We start from the raw sequence: 17,447 nt of genomic DNA on the forward strand, positions 1-17,447 counted from the left end.
CCTTAACCTTTTAGCATCTGGGCTCCCTTTGGAAAGCCGGAGATGTTGTCCCACCTCTACCCTCTACCCAACCCTCCTGACTCCCCCAACCCTGTATATTCTCCTAGGAGCCATGCTGCCACAGCAGAGGTGAGACTAGGTCCTCTGCACTTATGAGCCAAATTCTACAGGTACAGCATCAACATCAGCACAGCAACCCTGACCATAGTCTCCCAAGGTCCATAATGGCTTCAAGGAAATGGCACTCTTCCACTGGCAGGTGATTATTTATGCCCTTTGACAAAACCCATGCCAATGCCTTCTTCCATTAATACAATTTTTTTTAATTTTTATTATTATTTTTTTATTATTTAGGCGAGGCAACTCTTGGTTGACCTCACAGATTGCAGGGACCTTGTCAGCTTACAATCCCTTATTTTTTAATTTTTTACACCTACAGCACCTGGTCTTCCTAGGTGGTCTCCCATCCAAGTACTAACGTGGCCCGACCCTGCTTAGCTTCCGAGATTGGATAGGATTGGGCTTGTTCAGGATAGCATGGCCGTAGACCCATTAATACAATTTTGATTTACCAATACCAGTTATTTTCTGAGGATATTTTTTTTCCACTTGATGTGTTTACTTCTTAAGATAAATAAATTTTATTCTACTTGTGCCTTTTTAAATTAAGCCAACCTAATTTCATATATATAAGGTACCTAGAATAGTCAGATTTATGGAGACAGAAAGTAGAATAGTGGTTACCAGGGGCATGGAGGAGAGTATTAGTGTTTAATGGGGATAGAGTTTCAGTTTAGGATGATGGAAAAGTCCTGGAGGTGAACAGTTGTGATGGTTACACAACAACTTAAAGGTACTTAATGTGAGGCAATTTTTTTTCATATACTTTTTCATGTCCCTTATATACTAACACAAAGAGGTCTTAATTATTTAATACTGAAAGAGAAAACATTATTGCAGGAACAACAATGAAAATAGTGATGGCAAATCTTATAATAGTGAAACAAGACTATGAAGATAGATCTGTCCCAGCAGTCTGAGTCACTGAAAACCAAAACACCTAGGCTTACCTCTAGGGTTAATGGTGACCTGAATCATGGAACCAAAGAGTCGTTTTCAGGAAAATAGTTTAATCTCTAGGGTTCCCAGGAACCTTCTCACTTCACATTCTCCAATCACATTCTAATCAGAGCAGGCAAATCTAGATCAAATAGTGTAGTAGATATAAATTTGCTGTACCACAAATGGGTGCAAGAAACATCACTTTGCTTTATCTAAATCAAACAAAATTTGCCTATGAGTCCCACTTCCCCAAAGGCAATGAGTCTTTTTTAACTTCTTTAGTTGATCCCCCGCCCAGGAACTTCCAAGCATCTCAAAAAACTACAAAGTCCAGAAAACTTTAGAGCCTCAGTCCATCATGGACATGCCTGAGTTGTTCATACAGGGGTTAGTGCCCAAGCCAAAGTGGTTCAATCAAAGGCAGCAAGCTCCTTTTCCAAGCTTCACTGAGTCCCAAAGCAGGGCAATTAGTGATCAATTTTCCCAGCAGCTGCATGCCACCCAAGAGACCCGTTGCCATTGTTCTGGGCCCCTCATGGGAGTAGGATGCAGGGCCCTGCCATCCTTCGAAAGTAGAAGTTAAAAGGTCTGTCATCTTAGATCTGGCCAAATTACCCATGACTTCAGTGAATCTCCTCTCCAGTTTATCTTCCCCCTCCAATGGACTTAGTCTCCCAAACAAAAGCCTGAATGGGACGTAGTGTTCTAGGAGCTTAGCTACTTGTGTTTTATTCCAAGAACTATAAATGCTATTCTTGTTAGAGTACCTTCTAGTCTTTTAAAGAAATTAACTATGTAATAAAAATGATTCTACCAAAACAGCATTGTACTGAGATATTCTCTCAGGTTGCTTTTTATAAAGCTTATATGCCATTTTAAAGGCAGCTCAAAAATCTCAGTAAAAATTAATATTTAACTCCTCTCCACTGAAATTTGAAGGACTACTGATCTGGGTACAGATGAGCTGCATAAGCGAAAGATGATTATGAAGTTGAATAACAGAATATTTCAACAAATATGATCGAGTTTATTCATACAGAGAAATACTGAAGATTTCAAAATAACCATCCTTTTTTTAGTGATTCTGCACATTCCTTTGTGTGTATGTAATTGTTTATTATTTTGTTAATTGCAAAAGTAATACATGCCAAAAGAAGAAAACTTAGAAAATGCCAAAAAATACAAAGTAAATCAAAATTCTAAAAAGAGTTCATAACTAACCACCGTAAACACTTTTGGTGTATGTCTTTTAATTCTTCTTTTTATATAATATATTTTTTAAACATTTTTTTAATCACAAACTACATATGTATATTTTAAAAAGTTGAATAAAGTGTTATAAATTTAATGATGAAAAATAGCCCTAGCCTTTCTCATCTAATGCCCAACATTAGAGATAGTCCCTTTTAACTTCCTTAGCTATTTATTCTAGTATTTACTGCCATATATCTCAAGAGCATGTTCATTCTACTATTCTTTTATTTTCGGCCATAGACATTTTCTAGTTATTTTCACAAAGAAAGATGAAGATTTAACTCCCTCTCAACTTCCTCTGCCATTGTTGTTCCTCTTTATAAGTAAGCACAAACATTCAGATGAGTATAATATGACAGTAAAATTTGGTTGTACTTCCATTCTTGTTTTTTTGGTTTTTTTTGGTACTAATAATTGCCTTGTTTTTCTGTTTGATTAGCTTTCCATGTACTTATTCATGCATTTAATGCATCACCCAAAGTCTCAGCCAGAGCTGTCAAATCCCCTTCAGAAGGTTCAGACATTCCGGGCCATCTCTAAGTTTGGTTTTCTCCATGGAGTCCACACTCCTCGAGCCCTCTACTCTCTTGCTACAATCTGGATTGGCTTCTCTTTGACCTGTAACAGTGCTGTCTATGTTGGACAGCACTTCTCCCTTCATCTTGGTAATTTCCATCACTCCTCTGTGATAGCACCCTGTTTCCTTTCTTATTTGCTCTTTTTAAAGTGGAACATGTCGTTCAGAGGCTTCCTGATAAAGGGCGCAGAGAGGTAAAGTTTTTTTGTCCTTGCATATCTGAGGATATCTTTTCCCCTCATCCTCTCACACTTGACTGTTTGATTTGATATAAGAGTCTACGTTAAATATTATTGTTTCTAAATTATCTGTTTATTCCTGGTGTCCTGAAATTTCATGATGATGTGCATTGGTATGGATTTTACTCCACACCATTGTGTTAGGCACATGGTGGACCTTCCGGCCTGGAAACCTGTGTCTTTACGTTTGTGAATTTGTTTTATATTTCCTTTTCCTCTGTAATTCCTTTTAAGAATTCCTATTAATTGGATGTCTGATCTCTTTATTCTCTGATTTTTCTCATTTTTCTCATTTTCTCTCTCTCTCTTTTTTTTAATCTCTTTCTTTTTATTCTTTTTTTTTCTGGAAATATTTCTCAAATGTATCTGTTAACTCTCCTTAAATGTTTTATTCATCCCAAGGGGTCTTATTTTTTGTCTGATTATTTCTTTACTGTAGCATCCTTGCTTGTACCACGGATGTGACATTTTCTCTGAGATATTCATTATAGTTTATATTTTATTTTGTTTTGCCTCTGTTTTCTCTGAGTTCCTCTTCTCTAAGTGTTTATTTTGAACTGCCATTACATTAGTGTCTTTCATCAAGTATCTGGCAATCTTTGCTGATTGTATATATTTAAGAGTTAAGCACTAAGAAGCTGAGTGGAAAATCTGTGACATGAATGGATCTTACCACCAGCAATAGAACAAGACTGGCCATTTCATTGTGGGCCTCAAATATTAGTATATGCAGGTCTTTTCTCCTGCTTCAGACATTTATCTAAGAAAGGAATCTTACCAGCCTGCCTGGGAGGTAATTTTGGCAGCCAAAAATCAAAGAGATCAGTAGGGGCAGGTTGGGAGCTTAGGAGACTTACTTACTGCTCCAGGTTTTACTTAATTTCCTTATTTCACTATGACATTGTACCTCCTGCCTTTAACTGTGCCTTGAGTCCCAAGTCTGAAATCTGTCTGGCTTATCCTCCCAAAAAGAATCCTCCCATTCTTCATCTGGGATTGGGAAGGTGCAGTGATCTGGTTTCCTGGACTGGGGGAGAAGTTCTGGGAGTTTCACAACTCTATATATAGACTTCCAACCTGTCTTCCTGTTTATAGCACTGCTGTGCAGCCCTGTCTTTAGAGTTACCTAGACTCTTCCAGGTTCTAGGGCACCCATCAGCAGTTCTAGGGTGCCAATCAGCTTGCTGATTTTCCCTTCTCCAGGCACTTAGGTATCAGCTCCCTTTATTATGCTAAGTTACCACTGGCCCACTCCCTTCCTATATTACAATATTTTGACATTTCTCATCTATTGTTATTTTCTTTTCCTTTCCCCTTGCTGGTTTATACTCTTTAAAACTTATTTTATTGATATTTTATTGGGATTTTGGAAGGGAGCAAAGATAAACCTATGTGTCCTCCCTATCACTTTTAACAGAGGTCCTATTGCATACTCTTTAGACTATCTTAAACCCTGGAAAATGTTTTCTTTTAAGGATGATTTTAGTTTGGAGAAATAGTCCGAAGTCTGAGAGATTGTTGGTCAAATTCTCTTTTCTAGGCCTGAGGCCCCCAACACACCATGTTAAATATTTTTTCTCTATTACAGGAAATAATAGGAGGAATAAATATGGCTGTTGTTCATTATAATTCAACAAAATAATCTGGGATGTATAAACACCTTTCCTAAAAAGATGAAATGTGAAATTGCATCAAATAAAACGTGAAGTATGTACAAAATTTCTGGGGAAAGAAATCTCTGCCCAAATATCATGTTTGCTTGCTATTTTATTTTTAAATAACTTACTTAGTGAACCTACTTCAAATGATATAATAGGATTATAATTGGATGTGATCATTGCCCATATCTTCTGCTCCAGGGGAAATAAATAAAGGGATCAAAACATCTCTTCTCTTTGAAGAGGTCACACAATATCCTGCTGTCAGTGTGGTTCTAGATGACAAGCAAATACTTACTTCCTTATTCCACCAAACAAAGCATAAGTCCGTAAGTTAATGAAAAGATAAATTAATGTCATCAGTGGAAGGAAGGCTGAAACTAACATTGGGTGATATTACCTAGATGTTTTAGCATCGACTTGGGAAGAGCATAAAGAGAAACAAAGGTTACCTCTTTTAGCTGGTTTCTCTCTAAGTCTTGAAAATCTGCCTCACTATTTATTATTAAAAAATTAAAATTAGGCCTAGTCTGAAAAAGAGAGTTATTTTTCATTTTTGATTAACTCACAATAATCAAATAGTCACTTAGAGTCAAACTAGTGAATAACCTTAGAAGCCCACAGAGAGAAACTGCAACTGATGAAAAATAAGAGTAACTACAAAATGATGACTTTTTGTGTGACTCAGAATCTGTCTTCATAAACAGATACAGAAGCACAATTCCTTTTTAATTCTGCTAGCAAAGAGTTTTTAAAATGTGCACAGTCTCCTAAAAAGCCGTTTTCAGAGGTAGCACATGGTTGGAAATACATGTTTGGATAGTGTAGGGGAGGGGAAAAAATATTTTGTTTTTAAAACATGCCAGTAATGTATTAAACAAAAAGTCATTAAAATGTTATAAACAGTATGGTGCCCGCTAGGTACTAGACCTATCAGGGGGATCACTCTGTAAGTTATATAAATGTCTACCCACTATGTTGTACACATGAAACTAATAAAATAGTGAATTTCAATTGTAACTGAAAAATTAAAAGACGTTTTAAAAAGTTATAAACAACTTAATGAGTTCATGTAGTCCCATGTAATTAATTCTTGTTAGCAATTTCAAATGTTTTCACAGAAGAATCAGAGTAAAATAAGAACTATTTGGGTTGACAAAAGACTTTAAATGGTGTGGTTAAAGATCTGATAAGAATTTATTTAAATGTTATTGATTAAAAGAAATTGGCGATATCTGTGACATTTTAAGATATCTGGAATTATGACTGACAGATAATGTTATACCAGGACATATCAGCTTTCTAGAAATTTTATACTATTTCTGGAACACTTAATTAATAACGTATACCCACACAAATATAACCCAAGGAACTGTTAAATGTCATTTTCATTTGACAATGTTTCCCATGTAATTTAACATACCAAATAAACCTGATTAGTTTAACATTTCTCAATAAGGACAGAGAATAAACCTTTGAGATTTTCCAGAGGCCATTTGGGAGATCTCAAAGTCAGTTTAAAGTCAAAGAGAATTTATTCAAAATTTGATTTTAGGAAGTTATAAAAAAAATCAAAAGGGTTTAACACTGATTAAACAGGATCACAGGTTACTGTGAAAAAATAGTTACTTATTTAATCAAAGTGACAATATAAAATTTCAAAGGCAAGTATAAGAATATTGAGTAATCACAGATCTGGTGAAGAATGTAAATCACAGGTACTTCTCCCAATAAGACACAGAATCTTTGTTTCCCAGGCAAGTTACATACAGGTAAAAAAAAAAAAAAAAAAATCTTTTACAATAATCCATGAAAACTTTGTCCTTTTAACAGAGAGAGAAAATTAAATTCTAGTTTTGCATAGGCACACTATTGCTATTAAAGCTTATTTTTAAAAACCCTTATAATAAATTAATTCAATTTTCACCAGTTTGATCACGCAAGATAAGAATCCCTCCCTTTTTCTTTCTCAATTTCCCTTTCTCTCTCTTTTCCTAACTTTCTATACCCATGTAGGTTTTGTCCTTTATCCCTTCTTTCATAGTCTAAAATAACCTCTAAATTAGGACAAAATTACTTTCCTTTTCCCTTAACAAAAATTCATCCTCATAAGTCATACTTTTCATGATCAAAAACACATCTTACTTTCCTTGTGTATTTGGCATATGTTTTTTACCCATATTATTTCTAGTAGTTTCATTTACATATATGGGCTAGAATTCTTAACCTTTAGTAATCTGAATTTCCAATATAAGTTAAGAAGTAAGCAATTGTGAACTGTCTGCCACATACTAACATTTTGTAATACATTAACAAATTTGTGAATGTCATTTTATAATTTCTAGAGATAAATGCCTTTTCATAGTATAATTTTTTAATGTGGCAAAAAAAAAAAGGAGCCAAAAGTAGATAAACCTATGTTCAGCATTTAATGTCTTAGTATTTTCTCCTATTTGGGAATGATCTAGATAGTCAATGAATATTCATCATTTAAGGTTAAAGTTACAGAAAATCTTTGGAAACTATTTTTAAGCAGATATATTTTATAAAACATCATTGTTACAAAGCTCATTTATAAACTTTTATCCCACTTACATCCATTTAATTCAAGTTCTTAATAATTGTGCTTGAATTAACATGAAAATTTCATGAGACATTACAAATTAACCATCAGTCTAAGTTATTTTCCTTGTTGACAAACCAGATATGTTGAAAAAAATCACAGAAACAAAACTTAAAAAGTTAAACTTATGGCTTTTTTTCCGCAGTGTTGATGTATATTTAGTAAATTGCTTTTATTGTACATTTCGTTCTTAGGTTAAATTTACAATTTTATAACCTCAAACATCTAGTAGAGATAATGTAAACTTATTTGACTAGCCTTAATTTATATAAGTGCTTATATTTTCTTTAAGCCAGTTAAATAGAACTCTTTCATAAATTAGTTTTTAGAAATACCATTTGTAGGGAGAAAAATATCACACACATATATATAAAGTACATACATAGACATGCATAAAAATACCGACAGATGCAAACAGAGACTTTATAGCTTTCATTTTTAAAAGTTAGCTACAATAACACAGGTACAATAATGCAAAACTGCTAGCTTATAAAAGAATAGTTGGATCTAAATGGTGTATCTGGCAGATAAAAAAGTTACCCACTCAGATGGCTAAAGTTTTTTGCCATTATTTGCGGAGAACACTTTAACGGTTTTTATTTGTCTTTAATAGGTAATTTTATGGAGGCTGTGGACTAAATTTTGGTCAAGGGAGCCCATGGAAATATGAAGCAGTAGTTTGTCTTTTAAAAACCTTTTCCCTTTCCTGCATCCCGCCCCAGTCTCAGGAGTTGCTTTAGCCAACGGTTATCTTCTTGGATGCTTACATTTCAAAGACATGATAAAGTTAATATTTCCAAAGGACTGAGATAGTAGGGTTCAAAAAAGAAGGAACTCAGGGACATATTTTCCTATTATCAGAAACCTAGCGCAATAACTACTTAAGTTTTTCTTTCTTTAAGGGTGTGAGTCCAGTGAATTTCTTTTTCAGTAGAGGCACAAAATATAGGAAGTCCTGGACCTCGTGGGGCCTTACAGAGTAAAGGACAATAAATCAAGCCTTTCTGTATATTTTCTGGAACTTTGTCAAAGTTATTTCCTGGCTATCCGAATTTATGCAAGTTTTACACATGCTTCAATATCATTTGCTGTTTTTGACATTTGTTTTAAGCCTGATCTCCACCTCTTAATCTTATTTAGGAAGTGTTTTGTTTTGTTTTGTTTTGTTTTCTCACACTAGCCAAGGCAATCTTCTGTATCTATTTCTCTCTTTTTTTCTTCCTTCTTTTCTCCCTTCTTTCCTTTTCTTTTTTCTTTTTTCTTTCTTTTCCTTTCCTTTTTTCTTTTCTTTTCTTTTCTTTTCTTTTCTTTTCTTTTCTTTTCTTTCTTGTCTTTCTTCCCTCCTTTCCTTCTTTTTTTTAATCCAATCTTCTCATAGGTACCAAAAGGACATTTGTTTAGGATAAGAGCTCTTTTAAAAATCTTCTTAGATGTGAAAGTCTAGATCTTCAAAGTTATACCTATTTCAATTTTGACTCCAAACCAATAAGCCTTTTTATGGCCTAACCATGGACACAAGAGTTATCCTCAAAGTGTGCAAAAGATGCAGCCTTCTCAAGATGCAGAGCTGGTCCAAAGATGGCCTAGAAAAGCAAAGACCTTCATTGTCACAAGTGATAAGAAACTTCTAACAAGATGAGACACCTCAAATCACAGACCCATTAATTCGTGTTATCAGAAAGGTGATATTGAGATTGAAATTTTTCCAGCACAAGCAAGGCAATAAAGGTGGAGGTGACAAAAGCCTCTTATATACTAGGACTCTTTATTAAGACAATCTCCGCTGAAAGCTGGCACAGTTGGACAAAGAGAATGCTGCTTGTCACCACACATCTTAAGCTCCTAGCCAGCTGGCTAGCTGCCTGATTCAAGTTTGATATCCTGTGTCCACCTACCCAGCCCCACCAAGTGGCAGAAACCAGAGAATATTCTCGCTGGTTACAAAACCAAATTTTTGGTATATAAAATAAAACAAATAGAGATTCTCGTCTTATGGTTTTCATCTTTATAACAAATGACACAAAAGACAGAGACAAAAGAAAGCATGATTATTTCTGGGATGCTCAGAATCAATAACCTGTGGGTACCCAAAACCAAATTTACAAGAGTCACAATTCAAATCTACTTTTACAAATGTTTTTCTTCTGCCATTATGAATTTGGAAAGGAAAAGACAAGGAGCAATTTTTATTTTCCTCTCTTGACTCAGGTTGGCCACCCCTTTGAGTCCGTAACAGGGACAGCAACCGCTTCGGAGACCGGTCCGGTCTTAGATCTCAGGGCCACTCCCTGAGATCTCTCTGAGGCTTCCAAATGTTGTAGCCGCCAGCCCATGATAGACACACGGACTACCAGAAACCAGTGAGTTATAGGAAACGCACTCTTTATTCAGCCAGCTGGGTCTGCCAGGGGTACACAGACCCCAAATTAAGCAGCCCCGAAATGTAGAGGTACAGGGTTTTTAAGCCCTAAACCCCATTCTTCATACTGTTTGAACATACACATCTATTTTTCTTCTTTTTACTAACTGTCTACCCACAGGTCGGTTGTGCAAGTGAGGGTACAGAAGCAGAAAGCTTATTGTTAGAATGTTATGTTCCCATGGGCGATAGCCAAGCAGTAATTTTCCAGCCAGCACAATCCCATATCTCAACTGCAGTATTTAGGAAGAGTGAAGCGTTCCAGCCATTTACTGTCTTATCCTCATTGCCAGAACTGTAAAAGAGGAAAAATATATTTGTCCTTGTACTCTTTTAGGATTTTCAGCTGGGGCTCTGTAACAAAAACAGATCAACAAGAGAAGAAAAAACACGTTTATTAACACACACATCTCACATATACTTGGGAGAAATGCAGGATTGAGTAACTCAAAGAGGAAACTAGAACTTGGGCTTACATAGCATCTTAACCAAGAATGACCCGTTTTTAGAGGAACAATACAAAAAATAGTCCTAGGCTTCCAAGGGCAGCAAACTGTGGGAAGCTAAATATTTAGGAGACTAATAGAAGATAATAGCTAGTCAGTAAAGTTTGTTATGTAGAGTCGTCTGCTGCCGTCTAGAGACTGATAAGCATCTAAGATTGTAGGTGGTTATAACTTTATGTTATAACATTATGTACAAATTTATGTTATGCTTTCAGACAAATAGAGCAGAGAAATATTCGTAGATCTGCTTCTTCTCAATTGCCTTCAGCTCAAAATAATCCTTATGGCAAAAGGGCAGATTTTCAAGTGGCGTATTCTGCTATTCTTCTGTAGATTTGATATAACGTTCCCCCACTTTATAATAACCCCTTATAGTCTAACATGGAAATCTGAGGTAAGGCATTGTTGAAAAGGAGTTGGGAATTGTTCACATGAGGCTTATTTATAAATAAAATATTTATCTAAGTAACAAAAGAAGTTAGAGTAGAAATCTGGCTGAGCAACATGGTGTTGTGCTACATACCTATTAAAACGACAGGCAATGTGCCATGTTCTTTTGTGGAAAGTATATATAAAATGATTTTTAGTGAAAAAGATGAAGACAACATAGTGAATGCACACAAAACAACTTAAGGAAAATAAATGTTAATCCAAGATCAGAGTTCATTTTCAGTTGTGAAAAATGTCCATTTTTTTTTCTTTACAGTTGCTAAAGTTAATAAGAAAATAGTTCTTGTTTTGAAAACATTGCTAATCCCATTTCTTTCTAAGCCAGGTCTTTTAAAAATGTCTATTTTCCTGCAGGTTAATTCTTAGGACATCAGAACATCTTTCTTCAAACAAAAAAGACCTTTCAAAGTCAGTGGACCAAAAAAATAGCTTCTGTTTTCCACATATCGCAAAGGGTGGAGCCTCCAAACCACTAGGAGAAGGAGGAAGTTAAAAGATGTTAAATAGTGGGGACCCTACCATTCTCAGCCTAGAGGTCTGGCTTCCCAGTCAACATGAAGGCTCTCCTTATTCTGGGGCTTCTCCTCCTTTCTGTAACCATCCAGGGCAAGATCTATGAAAGGTGCGAGTTTGCCAGAACTCTGAAAAGACATGGAATGGATGGCTTCAAGGGAGTGAGCCTGGCAAACTGTAAGTTAACTTTTCTTCATACTTCCAAATAGTCAGGTAGGTGTGGATACTAATAGAGGATGGATAATAAGAAAAGGGCTTTGCGTGAATGGACCTTTTTAAAAAATTTGATGGTTTGTGTACTTACAATGGTTAAAAACATCAACTTGTTTCTTTAGAATCACATATACCAGATGAAGGAATGAGGACATGGGAGAGCAAATTCTATACCATTCAAAATAAACCAGGACCCATTGTACTCTTCTAATGCCACTAAATTTACCAGTTGCCTCAGACTTGGTGGCACATATAGCTGACATTCAAGCACCTGAGATATCTCTGTCAAGTCTTTGGCACTTGACTCTGGCCATTTCCTGTTTGGAACTTCGGTTCTCCGAGCCTAGAGTAATGCAGTAATTTCCTCTTTTTGAATTGCCCTGCATGACATGGGGTTTTAAACAGCAAAGTTTTTTTTTAAATTATGTTGAAATCTCCATACAAGGCAGTAGGAACCTATTTCCCCTCAATCACTGTTTATGTAAGGATCCCTGAAGTGCAGCAGGAAATGACATTTTATTATTCTTACTGTAGTTGATTAACTGTTTTCATTTTCTTCCACACAATCCAAGATGTGTCCCTGTAAAAGTTACTTTATATTTTAGTCCATATTTGTTCATGTAATCACTGTATTTTCCAGATTGAGTTCAAATATTTTCCCTTAAAAACTATTTCTGAATGAATGAGTAAAAGGTTGGATGGATGCATGAATGGATGGATGGATGGATGGATGGATGGATGGACGGACGGACGGATGGATAGACGAATTAGTCTTTCCTGTTCTATAACTCTTGCTTTCCAGATTCTAATTTGATATCCAAATTCACCTTTAGGTATCAGAAGAAAATGACTTTCTCCAAGAAAATCTTTGTTTCTCCTAATAAAAAGCCTTTTTCCATCAGCCTAGGTATCTACCGTTAATTACAAAATCCACTCAACAACTCTGTTGATTTTTCTATTCTAGGCTGAATCTTGCCTGAGGGATAGGAGCAAGGGAAGGATAATAGCAATGGAATATTTTAATTTAGAATATTAATATTTTAAAAAGTATGTTATCTTCCTTCACTAGTATTACAAATGATTTGCTAACAAAAAGATTCTCTTAAAGACCCTTTAACACAAAGTGTTAAAATATTTAACAGTAAAATACATCTTTATATTTATAAAGTAAGTCATTAGTAAAATAGAATTAGCTGAATAGAACTGATTATGGTATGCAGTATTAAGTCATGTGTTGTTGCTATTTACTACTAAAATTAAGTTCTTTTCAGGGGTGTGTTTGGCCAAATGGGAAAGTAGTTACAACACACGAGCTACCAACTACAATCGTGGAGACAAAAGCACTGATTACGGAATATTTCAGATCAATAGCCGCTACTGGTGTAATGACGGCAAAACTCCACGAGCAGTTAATGGCTGTCATGTATCCTGCAACGGTAAGACAAAACATTTGAGTGATAACACAGGATCCATCTGGTTATACTTACAAGAATAGAGATTAAATACAAATGAAAAGTTTTGAGGGTTCATCAGGGACCGAGAAAAAATCTATCTCAACTTCTAGAAACTCTTCATTATCCTCCTCATAATTTCTTAAGGAAGAAATTAAGGAGCTGGTATCATAAAAGGTTGCTATTTTCTAATACACAAAAGTTTTGGAATGATCTATTAATTTATATAAAAGGACTTACTGATGCTTTGTCAAGAAAAATGCCCATTCTCCACACTTACTTGGGGAAGTTTAGGCATCATTTGGTTGTGTGGTCCTTTTTTAAAAAATTGTTTTTACTGTTTATTATGAAGTGTTTAATATATAGAAAATTAAAGATATTGGTATAATAAACAACCATATGCCCATCACATACAGTTGTTAACATTTTTTTATATTTATTTTTTTATGTATACATATATATTTTTTGTTGAGTGATTTCAAAGTGAATTAGAAACATTATGACATTTCATTTCTAAATTCTTTAGTTTGTATCTCCAAAAAGTACAGTTCCTATATAATCATTGTCGTCTAACAAGTTAATTAATAAATTTGTTTAATCAAGGTTAAAGAAATGTTCTATTAAACTGAGGTAAAAATAGAAATAACCTGTGGAAACTTTAGTGCATAAAATATTGAAGAAGTATGTAAAATTAATGTTGAATTTTTAAATGTTAAAATTTTTAATAGAGAAGATTAGTCTTAGAATAAAATATGTTTTATATTCAGTTAATTTATCTTTAAAAATATTTTGTAGCATATAATAATCTGTGGTCATTGAATAAAAATTCTTATAACAAGAGACTTATGACCACTGGTAACTTTTGGCATATATTCTTCTAGAATATATTGTCAATCACATATGTGAATGTAAAGCTGTATCATGCACATATGTACCCATGTACAAACATGTAAACAATGTATGTTTTAATAAAAATTCAATTGTAGTATATATACTGCTTTACAATCTGCTCTTTATTACACAAAATTATTTCTATGTTAACAAATACCAATCTTCATAATTTGTAAAGGGTACAAATAGAATTCCACTGTATAAATATTCCTAATTTATTGATTCAACTCTTACTGTTAAGCACTTAGGCTGTTTCCATTTTCCGATTTCATTAATTGCAATGAAACGCCCTGTGCATATATCTTTCAGTGCATTTCTTATTATTTCTTTAGAGAAAGCTTCTAGTAGTAGAATTGCTGATTAAAAATTGTTAGGCCAGTTCCTCTTTTTTTTTTTTTTTTTAATAGTGCCTAGTGTGACAAAATCCTTCTGTCACATTAGTTAATAATTCCAGAGCTTCCAATGACTTTGGTAAACAAGACACAGAATGCTTTGTTTCATGCCAAGTGGGATGGAATGAAGAAAAGTTATTCCTCTAATATTCAGATTCATGGACTCATGGAAAATAATTTTAGTGTCCTTTTCTCAGTCTAAGAGAATAAAACTGGCTTAACCTAAACTTAAAATGAAATTTCTGTGGAAGTTGTTTTCATTCTTCACCACTTGTTTTACAGCTTTGATGAATGATGACATTACTCAAGCCATAGCATGTGCAAAGACGGTGGTCAGTGATAGACAAGGCATCAGAGCATGGTATGTTTTAAGCATTAAAGGGGAAAGCTATTTAATCCTACTGTCATGAAAGAAGTAAGGGATGATTTTCAAAGACCAAAGTGTGCTACTGAGAACTGAAAGTTGCAGCTTTCGACTTAGGCCAAACAATGCATCACTTAGAAATAATCTACTTTAACTAATTCAGAAGCTTCCTCTTTTACTCAATTAATTTTAAGGAATTTCTAGAATTTTTAAGATTCTCCACACTCTACCAGTTCCTTGTCATATCAAAGTGGAATGCACTTTGCAGTGGCTGTTGGGAAATGCATATGACTCAACATTTATGTTCAGCATTCTATGCTTTAGAAAGGGCTTTGGGAAGAAGTGAAATATTTGGCGTACATATCTTAATTTAATAAATAGCAATACCTGGATCTATCAATAGCCTATATTTATAAAATATTTTGTTCTTCCAAACGATTCAAAGTATATATCTATATGACAGTGAAGATAAGAAGATATGCTTTAACCTTATCACCATTTGTTTCACCTGTCCCTACAGGGTGGCATGGAGAAATCATTGTCAAAACAGAGATCTCACTCATTATACCCAAGGTTGTGGAGTGTAACTGGAATTTTCCTTCTTCAGCTCATTTTGTCACTTTTTCATATTAAGGGAGTAGTAGTTGAGTGAAAGTTTACACTACCATTCTTTCAAGCAAATAATGATTTTACAGAAGCAGGAGCAAAATATGGTCTTTCTTCTAAGAGACTAAATGTTTTCTAATGTGTTTATTATATTAAGCCTACAACCTTTTTCATTTGGCTAATAGAACTAATGCTGGTGAAAATTTATCTAAAATCTTGATTATCAGATACATCTCCAGTAAATTTAGTTCTTAATCAAAGAGATAACCCAGACTTCATCTTGAATGATACAAGTGCTCCTCAATATTTGATAAATATGTAAGAAAAGACTACTTTAAAACACATTGATCTTAGGCAAAATCCCAGCTGTGTAGGTGTCTGATGTCTTCATCTTTCAGTCATCTCCAAAAACAGTAAAAGATAACCACTCTTTGTTGGGCAATATAAAATTTGCAAAGGAGCAGAATGCCAAATGGCTAAAAATGGAGATCGATTGAATTAAGAATTTTGTTTTCATAAAGTGTGACCTTTGGTTTAAGTGTTTTCCTAGAAATGTTGCTTTTATACAGCTTTAAAAATAAACTCACAATTTATATGCCAATCTATTCTAAAGAACCTTTTAAAGAACTCTTATGCATCTTGCTGATCATGAAGGAATATTAAGAAGGATAAGATGAGCTGTTACTGTTTTTTAATTTTATTAGCTTAAATTCATGCATTATGACTAAATCTGGAGGCAGATGAATTTGCAAGTATTGAAATGATTACTAATTAATCACCAGTGTGAAATTATCATGTCGTAAAGAAATAAACATTATTATTAAAGGCTTTGCGATTCATACCTTGTCTTTCTTGTTTAGACCGATCTAGTGTCTCTGAAGAAACAAATATGTATTTGAAAAAAAATGATTTGGCACTCTTAATATTTCCTTATATCCTTACCAGTGCTGTAAAAAAAATCCACAAGCATGCTGACAGATCACACGTTAAGTTCATAAACTTAAGTTCATATCTCAAGTGGGCCCTCAAGTCTGCCATTGTAGTCACTTCTCTGCAATTTTATTTCTCCTCCTCAGAACACAGGCCCGACCACTCACTTTCTACCCCTCTTTGCTCTCAGTAGATGACCTGGCCTCATATTACACTGAGAATAGAAGCTGCCTCATATGAAATTCTCCCCTCTTCATCATCATAACAGCAGTCACACCTTCCTTTTGGTCCATTTTCCCTTCCTTCCCCACTATTTCTGAGATGAGGGACCTCTGCTCCTGCAAATGGCAGTGTATACACATGCAGTCTTGGTCGCATCCCTCTCACTTCAAGTTAGGCTGAGTGTTTCTTGTATCCTTAGTTTCTCCCTCTTTGTTGAATCATCCCTGCCATTGCACAAACTTCCCTAGAAATCTCCCATTTTACAAGAACTCTCCATTGATCCTACATAACTCTCTACCTACTACATCATTCTTTGCTCCCTTTTACAGCAATACTTCTGGGATTAGATATGTATCCTCACCAATTCCACGTCCTCACCTCCCATTCTCTTTTCACCCTTCTGAATCTGGCTGCTGTCCTTACTCTGCTAACACTGTTCCTCAGTGACTTCTCCCATGACCCCTTGTGGCCAATTCCAGTGATCACTTGTTCTCTGTTCATCTTACTTGATCTCTCCACAGCATCTGGCAAACCACTTCATATTTTTAAAAAACTTTTTCTCCTTCAGCTTCTCCTCATTTAAGTCCTGCCTTACTGATTGCTCCTTCTCGGTCCTTCTTGGCTGGCTCTTTTTCTGCTATTTAATTTCTAACTGTGGGAGTGCCCAAGGGCTCAATCCTATAACCATTTGAAAGACTACATATTTTACTTATTTTTTTATTTGTCTCTTCTTGGTGAAATATAACTTCCAGAAGACTTTTTCCCACTTTTTGAAGATGTCGAAATAATCTAAATCTTTCCCAAAATTTGCAAGTACAGTACAGAGTCCTTTTGTTTTTTTCTAAATAGCTTCATAGTAAATTGTCAACATGGTGTCCAGTGGCCCTGAATCATTAACTGTGTAATTCCTAAATTTCAAAGCATCATTCAAATCAGGAACTTAACATTGATACATTACTGCTATCTAATCATCAACAGATCTCATTTGGTTTTATCAACTGTGCCCATATGTTCTTCGTAATAAGATCTAATTCAGAATCATGAGTTGTATTTAGTTGTCTTTTTTTTTTTTTTTTT

General features: G+C 34.7%; 1 protein-coding gene and 1 pseudogene across 1 annotated transcript; one reads left to right on the forward strand and one right to left on the reverse strand.

Annotated features, from left to right (window-relative positions):
• Positions 1 to 430: 430 nt before the first annotated feature.
• On the reverse strand, positions 431 to 549 carry LOC112472419 (annotated as a pseudogene).
• Positions 550 to 11,270: 10,721 nt separating this feature from the next.
• On the forward strand, positions 11,271 to 16,057 carry LYZ (lysozyme). Its single transcript, XM_006923726.3, has 4 exons — positions 11,271 to 11,478; positions 12,786 to 12,950; positions 14,531 to 14,609; positions 15,133 to 16,057. Exons 1-4 carry the CDS (start codon positions 11,343 to 11,345, stop codon positions 15,197 to 15,199), a joined length of 447 nt encoding a protein of 148 aa, XP_006923788.1. The 5' UTR covers positions 11,271 to 11,342; the 3' UTR covers positions 15,200 to 16,057.
• The last annotated feature ends 1,390 nt before the right edge of the window (positions 16,058 to 17,447 follow it).

The sequence above is a fragment of the Pteropus alecto genome, unplaced genomic scaffold, assembly GCF_000325575.1.
Source record: "Pteropus alecto unplaced genomic scaffold, ASM32557v1 scaffold76, whole genome shotgun sequence".
NCBI lineage: Eukaryota > Metazoa > Chordata > Mammalia > Chiroptera > Pteropodidae > Pteropus > Pteropus alecto.

Coding starts and splice junctions, on each gene's coding strand:
- LYZ (XM_006923726.3), top strand. CDS start 11,343: ATGAAGGCTCTCCTTATTCTGGGGCTTCTCCTCCTTTCTGTAACCATC. Junction 12,951..14,530: donor CTGTCATGTATCCTGCAACG/GTAAGACAAAAC, acceptor CTTGTTTTACAG/CTTTGATGAATGATGACATT. Junction 14,610..15,132: donor AGACAAGGCATCAGAGCATG/GTATGTTTTAAG, acceptor CTGTCCCTACAG/GGTGGCATGGAGAAATCATT.